The sequence below is a fragment of the Tachypleus tridentatus genome, chromosome 6 (assembly GCF_004210375.1).
Source record: "Tachypleus tridentatus isolate NWPU-2018 chromosome 6, ASM421037v1, whole genome shotgun sequence".
NCBI lineage: Eukaryota > Metazoa > Arthropoda > Merostomata > Xiphosura > Limulidae > Tachypleus > Tachypleus tridentatus.
The window spans coordinates 158,333,218-158,355,176 of NC_134830.1; the positions used below are offsets into that span (position 1 = coordinate 158,333,218).

The window sequence follows — 21,959 nt, forward strand, 5'->3', positions numbered from 1 at the left end:
TAAACTAAACAACTACCGCCCAATTAGCTTAACCAGTTGTATTGGCAAAGTATTAGAGAGGATAATCAGTAATCGTCTCTCAGTATACTTAGAAGAAAATTCAAAATTACCAGAAATTCAAAACGGATTTCGAAAATACCGTCAAACTTCAGACCACCTGATTCGACTTACAGAATCAATTACTGACAGCTTTAACAAAAACGAATGCACTGTAGCTTGCTTTCTCGACATTGAGAAAGCATTTGACACAGTGTGGCATAACGGCTTAAGACATAGATTGCTTGAAATGGCATTACCCCAGGAAACTATTTGTTGGCTGTCCAACTTTCTGGAAAACCGAAAGTGCAAAGTAAATGTGAATGGGGCCCACTCAAAGTCCTTTTCACTCGAAGCAGGAGTCCCGCAGGGAGGGGTTGTTAGCCCTATATTATTTATCATGTATGTGAGTAATATGCCTCTGTCGAACCTAAATTTAGGTTATGCATCACAGTTTGCTGACGATGTAGCAGTCTGGAAAAGTGCCCCCACTCCTTCAATTGCAGCAACGAACCTACAACCAGTTCTAAATTACATCGAAGAATACTGCCAGAAATACAGAATTAAAATCAATATTCCGAAAACCCAGGTGATATTATTCAGCAGACTCAATAAGCTGTAAAAAGACCCACCAAAGCTCTACATGAATGGATCACTTTTACTGACTGCTACTTCTGCTAAATTTCTAGGTCTAACTTACGATTCAAAATTAACGTGGTTACCGCATATTAAAAATATACTGAAACGAATCTGGAAAAGAGCAAACTATGCAAGAAGTCTTTCAGGTAAAAACCAAGGAACATCACCAGACAATATACTTAAAATCTACAAAACGTACATTAGACCCATAATAGAATATGCATCACCTGCCTGGATTAACATAGCACCCACACATTTACAGAAACTTCAACGAATACAAAATTCAGTTCTAACTTCGGCATATAAAGTACCACGTAGCACTTCATCCACATTTATGCACAAGTATGCAAACATTGACACAATATCTGACAGACTCTTGCATAATTCTCTAAAATATTTCAATAAGAATTGGCATAAGAATGACTTAATGTGTGGTCTCGACAGATACCACGTACATGATGTAAATAGTCCTAAATACCTCTCCCCTTTTAACATCTATTTAAGGAACGTTGCACAAGCTGGCCACCTTGCACGAGACACTTAATCCTTGTTTTTCTTTTATTGATCCTAAATTTTCTCATTATTATTATTATTTTATTGTTACTACTAGTAGTAATAGCATTTTCTCCATGGAGAAAAGCTACATTAGAAGAAAAAGGAGAAAAATACAAAAAATATAAATATATATTAAATGAAAATAATATATATATATATGAAAAATACAAAAAAATCAAAATGAAAATCAAAAAGAAAAAAATGTATACAGAAAATATATTAAAATAAAAAATAAAATACAAAATTAAAGGGGAAAAAAACAACCTTTTCTTGTGCGTCCATGCATGGACTGTGCCCTGAAATGGGCCTGAGTACGGTGTTATACTTTTATTCTGACCCAAAGCTATTATAAAACAAATCCCTGAACAACAGACGCTATCAACGTTCGGGAGGGAGGAAGAGGACAAATGTACCTGACCCTCCTGGGTATTTAACATCAATACCCACTCAGCGAGACTCGACTATCATATATTTATTTTCTTTAAGTCCTCTACAATTTATATACTTATACCAAAAAAAAAGAGAGATACAGAGAAAGCGAGATAACTCATTGCTGTGGAATAGCATCTTCCTTTCTGACAAGAAACAATCCAGTTATTTTGAGTAGACTGACGTAACAATTGTATCATATTTGTGATGTGAAGTTTTTGTGTGTGGTCTGTGCTCGGGCTTGTGTAGGTTGTAACTTGAAACAGTAAAACTATAAGGTAAATAAGTATGGGGATTGCTTTTAATAGAATTAATTTTACATTTCGCAGCTTTTTACGACAAAATCTTTTATCCAGTCGAATTATTAAAAGAACGTTCTATGGTTATTCTAAAGAACCATTTCAACCGCTGAACAGAGAACCAAAATGGATGTCTGCAGAGGAGGCAGTACAAATAATAAAATCTGGTTAGTATTTTAATAATGTTACGCTAAGCGCAACGGAATAAGTTTAGAACTATTCCGTAGATAAATCTGATACGAAACTTTGTTATTCTAGGCCTTATGCTATAACACAGTGGTGTTACGAACGTCCTCTTCATTGAACTTTATTTACAATAAGAAAATAACAAAAAATGTGGAATAAGTATTATCTCAACGAAGAGAAGGACTAAAGAGACGAAGTACAAATTTATGAATGTGAAAAAGATTAAGTAATAAATTGGAAGGATTAATTTTAATTTTTTTACCCAGCAAGACAGGTCATGATGCTATTAGTAATACCGTATATAGATCACCCTTGACACTGTGTACTGTGTATAGGAAAGAACTGTTAAGTTATATAACTGTTATTTTAAAATTGACAGATTATGTACTACAGGAAAGAACTGACATTGGAATAAACAATGTACGAAAGTTGACTAGATAGTATTAAAAGTAATATTAGTGAAACAGTGAAAAGGTAACCTCATGCAAAAATATGCATAAGCTAGTAAAGAGGCCAACAGATGCAACATTAGTTCTCCAGCTTTGAGGTATGGTTGTATGTATGAAAGTGTGGCATCAAAAACGTATGAAAAAGCCAATGTAGCAATTTGCACAATGTGCCTGTAGTTGGAAGTGGAATGTCTGTACAAGACATGAACATATTACATCATCTCGTGTGTTATTTTAAATTATACAAATACATCATGTTACAGGTAAATCACTGCTATTTTCAAGTTTGAGGTCATTTTTTCTGTTCCAAAGAACAGCATGTAATATTGTCACATTTACCATTACACGTTTTGAAGAATTACATCCAGTGAAAGAAATGATGAATTTATTGAAGTCATGGCAAATAACAATATCTACCTTTATTAAAACTATTTTAGACCTGATATTCCAGATGAGAGTTTTTACAAAAGATACAAGTATAATTTTGATTAAAAATCTGTTCAGAAAAAAAAACAAAAAACATTATATAGTATCATGGTTTAGAAAGATATACAGAAATTATGCTCGTAACACATACATTGTAAAGTTGTTTGTCAGTCACAGTTTTATACATTATTTTAGTACAACACACTCAGAAATTATATAATATTTATCATAATGTTAGTATTTCTTCAGCTCGTTCCAATTTCATTCTTTTTTTTTTTGAAAAACATGTCTATTGACATTATTGTAGCATGGTAGACAAAACTTGGCAGAACAGAATTTATAGGTTAAAATTGTTACACTAATTTAAGTTATGTAGTTCATTAAATTGTGAAGTTTCACTCTGTACAAGAAATATTAGTATTACAAACATGTTAACAAAATATTACCTGTGCCCCAATTGGATAAGAGTGTGTAGATGAACTCCAATAGCATCGTCTGTTTGACTTCTAAAGTGTGAATTTGTAAGTTGTATAGACAAGCCACAATTTTGGTAAAGGTTAATGAAATACTACCAAAAGCTTAATAAAGTAATGTTTTTTAAATCATTAGATTATCACAAAACAACAGTGTGTAATACCAATGGAAATATTGTACTGTAGTAATGCTAACAACAGGTATGAATTTTTGGGCTTTGCAACTTGCAATTTACAAATTATCACAAGCACATTTATATCTCGGAAGGAGAAATATATATCTGTCTTAAACACCCTCCCATAATGTTTCAAGTTCTTTTGTCTTGACACTGGCTTCCATAACGGTATGATGTAATTACACATATTTCCAATTTTATGATATCCAGAGTGCCTCAGAAGTCTGGACCCATAGGCAAAAATAGACAATGTCTTCATAGGTTATTTATTACTCAAATTGCGTGCCATTAACAGCTCACACACCTGTTGTCAGTAGACCATGTCATTGAGGTCTTTTCTTGCCTGAAAGATGTGCAACTGACATTAGAAATGCTTGTTCAATATACGATGTCAATTTTTCATATGGGTCCTAACTTCTGAGATACCACATATAATGAAAGTTTAGGTTCTATCTGTTAATAATAACAAGTTTTATTTTTTGTATTTGATTAAATAGAAGAAACATTGTTACTCCCAGCCTTTTACATTAATTTAAAATAAATATATAACCTTGTTGGAATTACATGTTATTCCAAAGTTCCATTCATATGATCTGTCCCATTACATTCATGGTCTGCATGTGTGTTCTGTGTAGATGTATAAAGAATAAACAGCCCTAGGCTTGAGATTTTTTTATGCTGCTCTAAGTAATGTGGATAATCCCTCATCCTCTAATTGTATTCATCCTTAACTTGGAGATTAACTTAAAATGACAGTTTTGGAATATAATAACTCACTTTTAAAGGGTGCATATACACCATTTTAAAATATTTTTGAGTACTGATTGGTGAAAACCATCCTGATACAGTGTTTCCCTTCATTCACATTAACTATTCTCATTTGATACTGTCCTCTATATGTGAAGATTTTTATTATACATGCCATCAGCCTTCTACACACACTTCATTGGAATCAAATGATTCTAATGTGTGTCTCATGTTAATCATTATGAGTCACTTCATTACCAATAGGAACAAAGCACACTTACATGACTCATGTGACTCCCTCCATGAGCCTCTATCAAACTATCACTTCTTGTTTGGTAGAGCTTGCACTCAGATGTCCTTTTTTTGTCTTGACTAGTGTTTTACGTTGATATAGGTATCAAAGTGGTTTCAGTTTAATATACTCAAGAAATCTGACAACAATCCAGTGCACTTATCCTTATTCTGGACATATTTATTTTTACTTCAAATGCTTTTATTAACTGCTACAACATTAATTTACCTCTGTTTGAACCTATTTCCTCTTGTTCTTTGTTTCACCTGTTTCTTAAGATGTATTTATTTCTTCCTTTGGCATGTGAATGTTGGCAGTCTAACTTGTTTGGCATTCATATTACATGCACACTTTATCACCATCCCTATCTTCTCCTCTCTCCAGATCATTCCTTCCTTCAAAACACTGTAGCTTCTGAGGATGTCTCTTCCTTTTCACCTGTTTCCCTTCCTTGTCTCTCTAATCTCTACCTTGTCCAGATCTGGATAGACTTGTATGTCCTAGTACATACCCTTAATTGTTATATTGCCCATATGGCTTCCTTTTGTGGTTACCATTCCCAAATCTTTATCCTGTGGCAAACCTCTTCATCCACAGATTTCTCCTTTTGCACTCTTACCAGTTGAGTTCATTGTTTGATTCATTTGGCTTATTTCTCTTTGTCCAATTCCCATCATACTTTGTTCCTTGTTACCTCTCTTAAAATCCAACAACTTACCTCTTCCCTTGCTTCTTGTCTATACCTGCTTTTGGAGGAAATCCTGCAATAAGGCATCTGGACCATCCATAACATTTTCGCCTCCAATTATTTACTTCATATTGTGGTTTTGGCTTTTTTTGAGTTTTTTCCTTCCATCTGTGGCTGTACTTCAGACTTCAGTGTGACTCTGACACTAGGTACATCTTTACTAATACTTTCTTTTTTTTCAGAGGCCCATGCTTCTTACCTTCATTATGCTCTGTAGTGATAAGTGTCTGACCAGGTATTGTTTTAACACTAAATCTGTACAATATGCATGTTGACTAGCATTTTCTTTTCCATGGCTTCAAATGCTCACCTTTGGGATTCTATGTTTCACAAAATTGCTTGTAGGTGAATAACATCATGATATTTTGTTTCATAAGTATGCCCCTTCTGGACTGTACCACCTATGAACTTCATGGATAAAGTAGAAGGGGATAGCTGCCCCATCCCACCATGCCTCAATTGAATAAATCAGTATGCTTTGCTTTTCAAAATAGGGCTTTGTCATCATTCATTACACTATCTCAGGTGATGACATTCTTCCAGACTTTCCAACTCATTTTCACCCCTTCTTTTTCTAGTGGAGTATTGGATCCTTACCACTCATCAGTTCCAAGCTGCTAGGGTAGTTGACTGTGGAGGCACCCTATTGAATGTGTTCCACAAAAATGGCTATAACCACTATTCAGTAAAGAGTGAGGTGGTAGTATTCTGCTGTAACCTAGCTAGATGACATGGCCTCTGATTTATACAATCACTGGATTTGATCTGTCAAAATGCAGTTAATATTTATGACTTGGAGTCCTCATCCTACTGCCATGTAGATATCAGTACCGAGTGACCTGGTTTTGGACTTAGAATAAATCAATCATCATAAGTTCTCACACAGGTTTTCGGTTTGTCTATCTTCCTACCTCAATATCCCACATCTGTGTTGTGGTTCAGTTGTGGCATGTAAGGTTGTTTTGGTTCTATTTTTGGCTATCCTCACTCTCATTTTTTATGTGGATGTTATTGCCACTTGGAAGGTCCTGGCCTGTTTCCTGGTTGGGAAGTTGAATGCGTGTGATAGACATCTTTTCAATACCAGATGTTCAATTCCCAAATTGATAGCTCAGAACTGTTAGCTTTGTGTTCATCTGATAGTTATCATTCACTAAGAGTAAACCTCCCTTCACACACTCACATATTGAGTGAAACACAGTTCTCGCATTTGCCTGACAGTAGTGATGTCGTCACATCATAGTCCTGAGGAACCTACTGGAAGTAAATAAATGTTAGAGATGGCTGATATGGGTATTAAAACTTACTTAAAACACAAGATAAATAACATTTTGACTTCCATGGGTACTCATCAGGTTAAAAAACAAAATCTGTAATGTGATTAAACAACTGGTTCATTATATAATATTAAATATGAAATTAGGGAATAAATTACATTAAGTTAAGTAAATTTATAAAGAATTAAAAAAAAATCAAATACCATAAAAGTGAAAGAATTGTTTTCTGAAAAGTTCTGAGGTTTACAGAAACTCTACAGATCAAAATATTCTGTAATGTAGTGCACAGTGTGTCACTAAATCATGTTCAAAAGATACACAAGAAATACTTGTCCCCTCATCTATCAGGAATGGTGAGCTGCATTGTGTAATCTAACATTCTGAGTAAAATAATTGGAAAGCTAAATTTTGGATCTCTGTAATTAGTCATAGGTACATTTCATAGAAACTATGGATATTGTATGAGAATTATGCAAAATATTTGCAGGGGACACTGTATTTTTACAAGGAATTGCTGCAACCCCTCGGAAGCTTGTGCCTGCTATGGTGGAACATGCCAAGAAAGAAAAGCTGAAAAATATTACAGTATGTCACATACATACAGAAGGTGCTGCAGAATACAACCATCCAGATTGTGAAGGTATTGTAAACTACTGTCTATCAATTCACAGTGTATGAAGGTATTATAAACTAATGTCTGTCAACTTAGTGATTGAAGGTGTTGTAAACTAGTGTCCATGATCTTACAGTGTATGAAGGTATTGTAGTGTCTATCAACTTACAGTGTATGAAGGTATTGTAGTGTCTATCAACTTACAGTGTATGAAGGTATTGTAACCTAGTGTCTATCAACTTACAGTGTATGAAGGTATTGTAACCTAGTGTCTATCAACTTACAGTGTGTGAAGGTATTCTAAACTAGTTTCTGTCAACTTACAGTGTATGAAGGTATTGTAGTGTCTATCAACTTATAGTGTATGAAGGTATTGTCAACTAGTATCTATTTACTTATAGTGTATGAAGGTATTGTAAACTAATGTCTGTCATCTTACAGTATATGAAGGTATTGTAAACTAGTTTCTATAAATTTATAGTGTATGAAGGTATTCTAAATTAGTGGTATTTGTGTGTGTATATATGGTATAAACAAAGTTAATCGTAGATCAGGCCTTGCATTCACTATTTTTATAACTTTTGAAGGCAAATCAGCACTACAGATGACAAGTCATGGTTAAATCACTTCTTGTCTATGTTAGATTTTTGTTAATGCTTAGGTTTTTCTTTCTCTTCAGTTGTGGTAAACATCAACACTTTGATAGTTATTGGTTTTATACTGTCCAGTATAATGCATGACAAAAAATATCATTTGTTTTTAAAACTGAAACACTTAATAGTTGTATCTGTACAGAAATGAGAGTTTGTTTGTACTTTCAGTTAAATACTTAAAACAGGACAAATACATTTTATGTATAACAGTGAAAACAAAATATCCATATGACAATTTGCTCCTCAGTGTAGTTGTTTCAAAAGTAATTTAGGTAAGTGACAACTTTAGGTATCATTAAATACTAATTCCACAGAATGTGGGATAAAACAGATGGTTTATACAAGGAGTTAAAATTAGATGGAAACATAAAATATGACAGTTGATAGAATTTCTGTTTTGTTTTACTTTTATACATTCTCATCAATATAAGTATTCTTAAATCAAAAGGGTAAAGTATATTCTTGTGTTCTATGACCTGTTTAGGTGATTCAGTAAAACTGTTTCAGCAAAGAGTAAACACATAGTCAAAGCACTGGTTGTTATAGTGAGCTTTTTATGATGTAAACATTTGCAGACAGTGTTGCTTAAGTTTTTCTGTAGGTGAAACTGAAACTGTGTGTGCAAGCAATAAGTAACTATTGTGTTAGTAATATGTTACAAAGTAAAAGGCACTAGTGCCACAACGTTTTGTTTTCCATTTACTTATTCTGCATTGGTAATTCAAACCATATAACAAAACAGTACATTATTTATCACCACATTTCGGCTTCCATGCAGAAATTACTGTTACTCTATATCAAACATAAGAGCTGGTGTTCCTCTCACATGTTTGGCTCTATGGTTTCAAAGTTTTAATTTAGTTAGATATCACACTTGCTTGGATTAAGTTTTATGAATATTGCATGTGTCTCATTTCTCATGAATTTCATAAAAACATTTTAATTTTTCGGTAATATATTTAATAATCAAAAACTGATTCATGAAAACTTTGTTAGCATTTCCTAGTTTGATGATTGTTACACACATCACTCAAGTATTTCAAATTTTTTATTTTTTTCAAAGTATAAAATGGTAGATAGAAAAATTATGTGGACATTGAACATTTTGTTTGTTTTCCTAAATATGTTAACCAGGCATATTCAGAAGTAATTCCTTCTTTGTGGGTGGAAATTGTCGTGAAGCTATCAATAGTGGACGAGGTGACTTTGTGCCCATTTTCCTGGGAGAAATTCCTTTCCTTTTTCACAGAGAGATCGTTAAACCTGATGTAGCCCTGGTCCAAGTCACACCACCAGACAACCATGGTTATTGTAGTCTTGGGTCAAGTGTGGATTGTACAAGAGCTGCTGTACAACATTCCAAAGTAATAATAGGTTAGTAATGGACTCTAGAATTTTTAATTGAATAAAAAAGACAGATGTTTATTTCAAGTTATTAGAATTTTTATGTAATTATTAAATAATTTGTTCTTTAACAATAAGTCTATGGACTTGCAATGCTAGAAACTGGGTTTCAACACTCGTGGTGACAACGAACAAAGAGTCCATTCTTGTTTTTTTTAAGTTACAGACAATTCAAAATTTTTTACTCAGTATCTTTTAAAAGGTCTTAAAATAGATTCATTTTGTACCAGTGATACTAAAGTTTCTTTGTCAAGAAATAAAAGTTAAATAAGTATTTCTTCATTTTGCTGGATTTAGCGAGTTGTTATAAATTAGTTTTAATAAATATACTATAGGTGTACACGCCATCTGGTGACTTAATGTGTAATGAAAACTGCTAATATTTATTTTCTAATAATTTTGAATTTTTATTTGTTATTTTCAGGAAAATTATAAAGATCTATTAAGATTGCTGTATGTTCTCTAACGCGAGCTACCCGCAAAGATAGGATCTAAAGTAATTAATATAGCTAATTTAATATATCAGTCCAACAAAGAGTATACAATGATATGGTCAGTAGAGATAAGTATGTATTGATTAATCAGTTAGGTGTACTTATTGCTAATAATATGTTTGGCTGTTTGAACAATTACTTTGAAAGGAAAGCTTAATATATACCATTTAAAGGTAGCAGGATTTTTTTAAAAACTACATCCACGATAACATTGTAATTTGAGAATTATATTTCACCCATAATTTCACATGCTAAGAGTTTATTGTTTTCTTAAGAGAATGTAAAAAGACATTTGGTTTTATTGAAATATTGTCAATTTAAATTAATGTAAATGTGTATCTGCACTGTTTCTTCACAGGAACCAATAACAAGTGTTTTTATTCAACATTACTAACACTCTGTGGGTGTTTTCTGTCATATAATTGAGATAATAGAGCTTTGTGCTTATAGTATTTTGTGACATAGGTTCAAATTTTTAAATGGTTTGTTTTGTTGGGTGTTATGCAAAGCAAAATGAAGTCTGTCTATGCCAGTTATCCCTAATTTTTAACAAGTAACTGAGAAGGAAGATGATGAGTTAGTACTGGCAACCCTTGGGCTACTCTTCTGAAGTCTGATAGTGGGGTTTAATTATAGCCCGTTTAATGCACCCATGACTCCAAAGGTGGAGAGTGGTTGTGTTTTTTTTTGTTTTGCTTTTTTAGCAAAATATGGAAAACAAAATGGTATATAGACTTTTAGGTTCTGAAACTGTGATTCAGTGAGACATGATGAAAAGTCAGAGGAGTAGCTGTGATTGAGGGCCTCGAATGATTTTTGGAAGGGTATTTATCTTAATTTAAATTCTATGACATTTATAACCTTTGAAGACATTGATTTTAGAACAAGTTAGTATTTCATTTTAAGAGTATGTCCTGTCAGAAATACAAAATTGTAGAGTTGTACTAGAAAAATTGTCCTGAAATGTTTTGATGTTCTTGACATGAAATGTATTACAGTTATAATTGTGTAAATAATTATAGTTATGGAAAGAATCTGAATTATTTTTAAATACACTTAAACTTTATAAATCTAAATAATTTTTTTCCATTATTTGGCCTGTTTTAACAGCTAAAGCTTCAATTTACAAAAATAATGTAACTGTTTGCCTATAAAGTTACAATGTGTTCTTTGCAGGCCAGGTAAACCCACGGCTGCCCAGGACATTTGGAGATGGCTTGATTCATAAGTCTCATTTTGACGCTCTTGTGGAAGGACAGCTGGAACTCCCAGAATTGAAACCCCCAAAACTGACTGATGTTGAAGTAACTATTGGAAAGCTAATTGCAGACAACCTGGTTGTAGATGGCGCCACTTTGCAGATGGGTAAGTTAGTTATGAAATCTGCAAAGTAAATTTGTGTTTATATTTACCCATTATATAGGTATGTATGTGTGGAGAATATTTCTAAGTTATAAATGTTGTCTGATAGTTGTGGAATTTTCTAGAAAAATGTATCAGGCATTTGAGCTTAAACTTCATACTCAAATGTGGAAGCACATCATGCTAATATATTAATAAGTTGTCAAAAAAGTGATTTATTTTTGGGGGACTACTTGTTTCAACTGACCAACACTATGTCAAAGCATGTAGTACATTCCCCTAAAAATAAATAGCTTTATCATGCTTATAAGTCATTGTTTGCTAACTTGTCATGATATATCTATATATATCACAAAAGGTGTAACAGTTATAATATTGATGTATTATTATTATTATTATTATTATTATTATTAATGAGTGCTTTTTCAACTGTTTTCATATGTTTTTTGGAGATAGGCTAAGATAAGTTCTTTTCTTCACCTTTGTAGTTTTTTTTAATTGTAAGTTTTTTATTGGCTGGCTTGTACATACAGCTCTTATTCATCCTTAAATCTCAAACCAATTCTTCTAATATTGTACTTGTATGTAGTAAATACTATACAGGTACTTTATTTATTGCTTTTAAAATAACCATCAAAGCATTCCAACTACTTAACTATTTTTTTACCTCTCCACTCCTTTTGTAAAAAGTTGAATCCTCAGTTTATTCACAGTTAGGTTTAATTAAAAGTGATTTAATTTTGGGGGACTACTTGTTTCAACAGACCAACAGCTTTGCTGCCATTAACAAAACTGTATTACTTGTGAACTCTTTATTGTGTTATCTTTTTTTTCTCTTCTGAAACTTAATGTATATTCTCTTCTTAGTCAACTTCAAATAGTTTCTTCTTTCACTCTCCCACACTTCCAGCTCTTATCCTGCCCTCATATGTTTCTACTTTGTACTCATTCTCAATGTAAGTTTTTGAACTAATCTATGCCACTATTTCTTTTTCCATCTTGATTGTTATTCTGCCACAATCAACTGTTTACTTTAGCATTATTGTTATATTTATTTACATTTGTAGCTGATGTCAAAATGTCAAAAATAATTGTTAATCATTAACATTTAATTTAATTTGATCACCAAACTCTACTAATCATGAAAACATTGTATAACTCTGTGAAGTTTAAACATGTTTATCTGGTTCATTACAACTCATTGTATAACTCTGTGAAGTTTAAACATGTTAATCTGGTTCATTACAAAATTGTTTAAATTTCACTCATCATAAGAACATTGTATAACTCTGTGAAGTTTAAACATGTTTATCTGGTTCATTACAAACTTGTTTAAATTTCACTAATCATGAAAACATTGTATAACTCTGTGAAGTTTAAACATGTTTATCTGGTTCATTACAAACTTGTTTAAATTTCAAAGACTTGATGAAGTTCTAAGGAAATTTGCTGGAAACAGTGTTAAGTGATTATTTGTGCACGAAGGTGTTTAAAAAAAACATTAGTATGGTTAAAACCTCTAGTCTTTTTTGAGGACTAGGAACCCACTTGAAATAAAAATATATCTCAGAATTGCTGGTATGGGTATTAACACTTTTTTTGCTAAGCAGAGAACAATGTTTCGACCTTCCAAGGTCATCTTCAGGTTAACAAAAGTTAACAGTTTATGTACTCAAATGGTATTGCTAAAGAGGCCAAGTTTATTAGTTTTTTAACTCTAGGTTCTTTACAAAGAAATTGCTACACATTTAAATGTGCATTTTAGAATGTAAATAATATGTAATTCACTAAAATAGAATGTTTGAAAATTGTTATTATTTAAGTGACTATCTAATTAATCCTTAAAGAGGTTTAAAAAGACTTTCAGTTACACACATCAGTCACTTGTTAATGTTGAGATGACCTAGGAAGGTAAGGTCAAAATGTAGCTCTTTTGTTATCAGTAAAAGTGTCAATACCCATACCAGCAGTTCTGAGATGCAAAACTTTAGTCTGTTGCACAAGGGTCTTTCTGCAATTTACAGAAAATAAAATGCACATTGCCAGAATAAAATGTAAAAGCATTTTGTACTCCTCAGATGCTCAAATCATCAGACTTCTTTAACCTTTTTTTTTACTGTAGGTATTGGTTCCATTCCGGATGCTGTTCTGGCCAGCTTGAAAGGTCACAAAGACCTGGGAGTTCATTCTGAAATGTTTAGTGATGGTGTGGTAGACTTGGTGGAATCAGGCTGTATCACCAACCACCAAAAGAAGATCCAACCAGGGAAGATTGTGGGTAGTTTAACCTTCGGCACTCGACGGTTTTACGATTTCATGGATAATAATCCATTCATTAGTAAGTAAGATTTATGTTGTTTTTTAATCAAGATGAGCAAAATAATTTCTTGCATATTAATAATTTCATGATACGTTACTCATTGCGCAGCGTTTTATTATAACTCTCGATTCACTAATTTGTTTCTTCACATATTTTGAAAACCTTTAGTAAATATTACAGTTCTGACATACATAAAAAAATCAGAATTTTTAATAAAGTTTTATTGCAAAGATTCATATGTGAATTTTCAAAGTTTTTATAAAAGAGTGGGAATGTTGTAGGTGGCAGCATTAGTTGATGATGGCTGCCATTTAAGGGTTAATTCGAGTTCAAAATGATCTTCATCTTAAGAATAAAAGTTATTATTTCGTTTGCATAACTTGTAGAGCTTTCTAAATGAATATAAAAAGTTGTTGGTTTTTTTTTGGGGGGGTGATTTTTTATTTTATTTTCATTATTGTTTCCATCTTATTTCAACTGAAGCTGAATCATGATGTAAAGGAAAATTATGTTTTGAAAGTCATTAAATAAAATGAATAAAACTTTCTGTTTCTTTTCCAGTAAATCTAACATTTTGAGTGATTTTTCAATTTTTTTACATTTACAGTTTGAACTGTTTACCTTTATACAAGGCCTGCCATTGCCATGTGGGTTAAGGCGTTCAACTCCTAATCTGAAGGTCGAGGGATTGAATTTCAGTTACACCAAACATGCTCGCCCTTTCGGCCATGGGGCATTATAATGTGATGGTCAATCCCACTATTCTTTGTTAAAAGAGTTGCCCAAGAGTTCGTAGTGGGTGGTGATGACTAGCTGTCTTCCCTCTAGTCTTACACTGCTAAATTATGGATGGTTAGTGCAGATAGCCCTCATGTAGCTTTGTGCAAACAAACAAACGAAACCTTAATACAGATAGTTTCTTTCAGTTTTTTGTCTGGCATATACCACTTACACATGTTATCCATCCCTGAAAAGCAGGCAGTACACATTTCCAGATTTATTATTGTGCATCATATGATGTGGCATAAATCTGTGTACTCAAAGGGTATTGCTAAAGAGGCATAGTGTGCTAGTATTTTCTTCTAATTCTTTGTAAATAAATTGGTGCATCTTTTAAATGTGCATTTTGGAATGTAAATAATATGTAACTCACTAAAATAGAATGTCTGAAAATTGTTATTATTTACGTGACTTCCTAATCAATCTATAAAGAGGTTTAAAAAGACTTTTAGTTACACACATCAGTCACTTCTGGACTAATGTTCATTGTCCACAAATGAAAAGGAATGGTTGACAGATTGAAATTAAAAAAAAGGTTCTTTCTGTTCTTTATAAACATGTACACCAAAATAAGGACACTTAGTTTTAAAAACTGCTTTGAGAAAGTTAAAGATTAGATGTTAAGTGAAACATACAGATCCTTCATACCTGACAGAACATCTCTCTATTAAACTCCTACATTTATACAACAAATAAACTACTCATAGCTTAAAAACATAAATAAACAATATATCTGCAGAATAAAATACTGTGAGATGTATTAAAAGGATATATTTATGTAAATATACTGTTAGTAGATTAACTCTTGTGAAACCTGTGTGGAACTTAATGAATACCCAGGACTATCATTCAGACCTGATATCAATGAGGGGTTAAAACTACACTAATAAATGTTAACTGTGTACTATACCTAGACATAGCCAATTGAAAAGGGCCACAATAATTATTTAAATGAATACAAATACTGGCCCTCATGTATCTACAGAACTTAACATTACATATAACTAGATGAAATATTGTGAACTTTTAACAAGTAACCGTAAGAGAGGTGGGAAATACGTTATTAATGTGCCTGATAATAAATTATTGACAACAGTCTATTCAGGTAATAAACACACTAAACAGCTTGGTAAACGATGGTGGAGTGCATCAATTCAAACATACTTATTTTATTATGAAAATTACCACTGTCATTAAATCAATTTAACACTGTGATGTCTTATGTATGTATTATTTAACACTGTGATGTATCATGTATGTATGTATTATTTAACACTGTGATGTATCATGTATGTATGTATTTAACACTGTGATGTCTCATGTATGTATTATTTAACACTGTGATGTCTCATGTATGTATTATTTAACACTGCGATGTCTCATATATGTGTTATTTAACCTTGCAATGTCTCATGTATGTATTATTTAACACTGGGATGTCTCATGTATGTATTATTTATCACTGTGATGTCTCATATATGTATTTAACACTGTGATGTCTCATGTATGTATTATTTAACACTGCGATGCCTCGTATGTATTATTTAACACTGTGATGCCTCGTATGTATTATTTAACACTGCGATGTCTCATGTATGCATTATTTAACACTGCGATGTCTCATGTATGTATTATTTGTCACTGCGATGTCTCATGTATGTATTATTTAACACTGCAATGTCTCATGTATGTATTATTTAACACTGTGATGTATCATGTATGTATTATTTAACACTGTGATGTGTCATATATGTATTATGGTAGATAACTTTTATAATTTATTTAGTGGTACATGTGGTAGATACCTTTCATAATTTATTCAATGGTATATATGGTAGATAACTTTTATAATTTATTTAGTGGTACATATGATAGATAACTTCTGTGTTTTCCCTTTCTTCATCAAGTGATGATGGGTGCTGAGTATGTGAACAGCATTCCTGTGATTGCTTCAAACCCAAAGGTCACTGCAATCAACTCCTGCATTGAAATTGACCTTACAGGTCAAGTTGTATCTGACTCCATTGGTACTCGAATATACTCAGGTTAGTAATGTCACTTTCGGGTGTGGTACTCATGGGTTTTGTAATGTTTTATGTTAACTTCTCGTTAATGTTTATTTATAATAATTGTATTTGAAAAATAAATTCATTTATAAAGGAGAGTTTAAATGTTTTACATTTTGAAAGTAACTATTTGACCAATACTTTTCTCATAATATGTTACACATTATCACACTAAACAAGTGCTTGTTTCAGAACGTTGCACATCATCACACTTGACCAGTACTTGTCTGAGAATATGTTACACATCATCACACTTGACCAGTACTTTTCTCAGAATATGTTACACATCATCACACTTGACCAATACTTGTCTCAGAATATGTTACACAACATTACACTTGACCAATACTTGTTTCAGAATATGTTACACATCATCACACTTGCCCAATACTTGTCTCAGAATATGTTACACAACATCACACTTGACCAATACTTGTTTCAGAATATGTTACACATCATCACACTTGACCAATACTTGTTTCAGAATATGTTACACATCATCACACTTGACCAACATGTGTCTCAGAATATGTTACACAACATCACACTTGACCAACACTTGTCTCAGAATATGTTACACAACATTACACTTGACCAATACTCATCTCATTCTTATTCTGTTAGCTGTGTTTGAAAATTAAGTAAATTAGTTTTAATAAGAAGAGAATAATTTTTATGGCTGTCACAGATGGGAAATAGTACTTAATATGTGTACTTAGTTTGAATTTAGTGATGATGTTTAGTTTTGGCATTATACAAGAAAAATAACTTGAAATATTGAAATATCTGCATGTTACATTCCACAAACCTTCTTGTTACAGATGAGTATTGGTATATTGAAATATCTGCATGTTACATTCCACAAACCTTGTTGTTACAGATGAGTATTGGTATATTGAAATATCTGCATGTTACATTCCACAAACATTGTTGTTTTTACAGATGAGTATTGGTATATTGAAATATCTGCATGTTACATTCCACAAACCTTGTTGTTGTTACAGATGAGTATTGCTATATTGAAATATCTGCATGTTACATTCCACAAACCTTGTTACAGATGGGTATTGGTATATTGAAATATCTGCATGTTACATTCCACAAACCTTGTTGTTACAGATGAGTATTGGTATATTGAAATATCTGCATGTTACATTCCACAAACCTTGTTGTTACAGATGAGTATTGGTATATTGAAATATCTGCATGTTACATTCCACAAACCCTGTTGTTACAGATGGTTATTGGTATATTGAAATATCTGCATGTTACATTCCACAAACCTTGTTGTTGTTACAGATGAGTATTGGTATATTGAAATATCTGCATGTTACATTCCACAAACGTTGTTGTTACAGATGAGTATTGGTATATTGAAATATCTGCATGTTACATTCCACAAACCTTGTTGTTACAGATGAGTATTGGTATATTGAAATATCTGCATGTTACATTCTACAAACATTGTTGTTGTTACAGATGAGTATTGCTATATTGAAATATCTGCATGTTACATTCCACAAACCTTGTTGTTACAGATGAGTATTGGTATATTGAAATATCTGCATGTTACATTCCACAAACCTTGTTGTTACAGATGAGTATTGGTATATTGAAATATCTGCATGTTACATTCCACAAACCTTGTTGTTACAGATGAGTATTGGTATATTGAAATGTCTGCATGTTACATTCCACAAACCTTGTTGTTGTTACAGATGAGTATTGCTATATTGAAATATCTGCATGTTACATTCCACAAACATTGTTGTTGTTACAGATGAGTATTGGTATATTGAAATATCTGCATGTTACATTCCACAAACCTTGTTACAGATGAGTATTGCTATATTGAAATATCTGCATGTTACATTCCACAAACCTTGTTACAGATGAGTATTGGTATATTGAAATATCTGCATGTTACATTCCACAAACCTTGTTGTTACAGATGAGTATTGGTATATTGAAATATCTGCATGTTACATTCCACAAACCTTGTTGTTGTTACAGATGAGTATTGGTATATTGAAATATCTGCATGTTACATTCCACAAACCTTGTTGTTACAGATGAGTATTGGTATATTGAAATATCTGCATGTTACATTCCACAAACCTTGTTGTTGTTACAGATGAGTATTGCTATGCTGAAATATCTGCATGTTGCATTCCACAAACATTGTTGTTGTTACAGATGAGTATTGGTATATTGAAATATCTGCATGTTACATTCCACAAACCTTGTTGTTACAGATGAGTATTGGTATATTGAAATATCTGCATGTTACATTCCACAAACCTTGTTGTTGTTACAGATGAGTATTGCTATGCTGAAATATCTGCATGTTACATTCCACAAACCTTGTTGTTGTTACAGATGAGTATTGCTATGCTGAAATATCTGCATGTTGCATTCCACAAACATTGTTGTTGTTACAGATGAGTATTGGTATATTGAAATATCTGCATGTTACATTCCACAAACGTTGTTGTTACAGATGAGTACTGGTATATTGAAATATCTGCATGTTACATTCCACAAACCCTGTTGTTACAGATGGTTATTGGTATATTGAAATATCTGCATGTTACATTCCACAAACCTTGTTGTTGTTACAGATGAGTATTGCTATACTGAAATATCTGCATGTTACATTCCACAAACCTTGTTGTTGTTACAGATGAGTATTGCTATGCTGAAATATCTGCATGTTGCATTCCACAAACATTGTTGTTGTTACAGATGAGTATTGGTATATTGAAATATCTGCATGTTACATTCCACAAACCTTGTTGTTGTTGGAGGTGAGTATTGCTATATGTGCTTGTGTGGAATAACAATTTATAACACTTGTTTCTCTGTCTGTTGCAGTGTAATAATTATGTTTACCATATTCCTTTTCTTGTCCTTGAACAATGTATTTTACCTCAATTGTTTCAATCTACCTAGCTGTACAATTGGTACCAGATGTTAACTTGAGGAGGGGGGATGTATACAATGGATTGATATCCCATTGTGATGTTTAATTATTCTAATCCTCTTGGGTAGAAGTTCAACATCAGATCCTGTGTGCCAGTTGGGCATGATCAAAACTTGATATTTGATTTTAAATACTCGGTAGTTAGGTTGATCTGTGCAATAAATGGTGCTCGTAGAAAATATTCTTAAGTTGTACATTGTTTTTACATTTCTTTTCACCCAACTTTCTATGTGAACAAAGAATGATCATCACTTTATTGATATTTTAAAGTAAAAGTTATTCTTCTTCAGTCTAGTTTTATGTTCAATTTTACTGTAATATGCAGTTTTTAAAATGTAGTTCCTATTTAATTTATAGAGTATTCTGGATGGTAAAGTTTAAATCATACGATCTTAAAGAAATCATGTGTCAGTTTTATAATACTTACCTGACGTCTTATTGGTATTCCTGGAAATGTGATGAAATTTTGATCATTTAGAAAATGTTTATTGACTAATTAAGAAGACTGGAATCTATTTACTTTGTTAGTTAAGTGAAAGATATTTTTAAGCTTTTTTTCTAATATAATTTGTGTGATGTTTAATAAAGTTGAAACCTTTATGCAAATGCTGGTTGAATTTCTACCTAACTTTACTTTGGTGATTAATAAGTTGTGAGTAGGAAAAATATCGAAATTTTGACTCAACATCTGTTTATCTGGACATAATTTGTTTTAACCAACTTTACATGCTTCTCTTATTTAAAAAATAATGAATGAAAGTGTAGGACTGGTTCTACTTTGTATTTAGTTACTCAGAAACAGAACATAAATGTTGGGCTAAAATAATTTTGCCTAATCCAGAAAGGCAGGTACTCTTAATACACTTTTAATCATGGTAACTGTGTACAACTGTGAAACCTGAATGTACCATATGACTACAAAAAAATAGATGGAGAATGTACATGCATGGAACTCTAGAATTAAAATGTTAAATTTTTCTGTTATTAATTTCTTAATGTCTGTTCAGGCTTTGGTGGTCAAGTGGACTTTTTGAGGGGTGCAGCAGTGTGTCATGATGGGCTTGGCAAACCTATTCTAGCTATGCCATCCTTATCAAGTAAAGGAGATTCCAAGATTACACCATTTATCAAGCAAGGTGTGTACATTGTGGATAATTTGGTAAATAAAGAAATGTTGACAGATGTCTGTGAAATAAATGTCACAACAGCATAGTGCAGTAACAATAGTGAAACGAAGTTCATAAATATTAATATATGATTGAACATAAGGACATGTTTAATGTATGCATGATTCTTTGATCTTTTTACCTAAACTTTTTAAACTCAGACTAAACTACACCCATGTAAGAGAAAGAAAAGTTACAGCTAACAAGTGTAGAAACCAAACATGAAAGTTTATTAGAATGTGGTACACTAGTAGTGAATGTGTCATTTAGAAGTTGATGTTTCTGTCAAAATAGTCCAGAAATTAAATACAGGAATAGTGTTTGTTTATTTCAGGTGCTGGTGTTGTCACAACTAGAGCACATGTCCATTACGTTATGACAGAATATGGAATTGCATTCTTGTTTGGAAAGAATATTCGTCAGCGAGCTCATGCTCTGATAGAGATTGCTCACCCGACTCACAGGGAGTCTCTGGAAAAGGCAGCATTTGAACGTCTGAAGTGTATGCCTAGTCCATAAAAGACAAACTCAGAGAACTTTGGAATATCTCAGTAATAATTTGATTTTGTCTCAGCAGATAACACATATGTCACATCCACAACACTCACTAGGTATTAAATAGTGATTTTGTCATTGTTGGTTTTGTTAAGAGAACATACGTTAGGAAAGTGTAACATGTGTTATTAATGGTATGTATCCTCTGAAGTTTTGTTTATATATATGTTGATATACAAGTTATAATGTCAATGTCTACATTATCTGTCAATTACAACTGATGTAAAATGTCCACTTTATCAACCAGTCATAACCTGTGTTAAACATCTACATTATCAACCAGTGATAATCTGTGTTAAACATCTACATTATCAACCAGTGATAATCTATGTTAAACATCCAGATTATCAACCAGTCATAACCCATGTTAAACATCCACATTATCAACCAGTGATAATCTATGTTAAACATCCAGATTATCAACCAGTGATAACCAATGTTAAACATCCACATTATCAACCAGTGATAATCTATGTTAAACATCCAGATTATCAACCAGTCATAACCCATGTTAAACATCCACATTACCAACCAGTCATAACCAATGTTAAACATTTACATATCAACCAGTAATAACCAATGTTAAACATCCACATTATCAACCAGTGATAATCTATGTTAAACATCCAGATTATCAACCAGTAATAACCAATGTTAAACATTTACATATCAACCAGTCATAACCAATGTTAAACATCCACATTATCAACCAGTGATAATCTATGTTAAACATCCACATTATCAACCAGTGATAATCTATGTTAAACATCCAGATTATCAACCAGTGATAATCTATGTTAAACATCCAGATTATCAACCAGTGATAATCTA

At 32.3% G+C, this 21,959-nt stretch overlaps 1 protein-coding gene across 1 annotated transcript; it reads left to right on the forward strand.

Annotated features, from left to right (window-relative positions):
- Window positions 1-1,730: 1,730 nt before the first annotated feature.
- On the forward strand, window positions 1,731-21,733 carry LOC143254240 (succinyl-CoA:acetate/propanoyl-CoA:succinate CoA transferase-like). Its single transcript, XM_076509082.1, has 8 exons — window positions 1,731-2,125; window positions 7,220-7,372; window positions 9,133-9,372; window positions 11,073-11,261; window positions 13,381-13,596; window positions 16,266-16,403; window positions 20,415-20,543; window positions 20,908-21,733. The coding sequence occupies exons 1-8, from the start codon at window positions 1,948-1,950 to the stop codon at window positions 21,090-21,092; spliced, it is 1,428 nt and encodes a 475-aa protein (XP_076365197.1). The 5' UTR covers window positions 1,731-1,947; the 3' UTR covers window positions 21,093-21,733.
- The last annotated feature ends 226 nt before the right edge of the window (window positions 21,734-21,959 follow it).

Bases quoted from the DNA above. Each gene is read 5' to 3' on its own strand.
- LOC143254240 (XM_076509082.1), top strand. From the start codon at position 1,948: ATGGGGATTGCTTTTAATAGAATTAATTTTACATTTCGCAGCTTTTTA. The intron at 13,597-16,265 runs GTAAGTAAGATT...TTCTTCATCAAG, and splicing joins GGATAATAATCCATTCATTA to TGATGATGGGTGCTGAGTAT. The intron at 16,404-20,414 runs GTTAGTAATGTC...ATGTCTGTTCAG, and splicing joins TGGTACTCGAATATACTCAG to GCTTTGGTGGTCAAGTGGAC.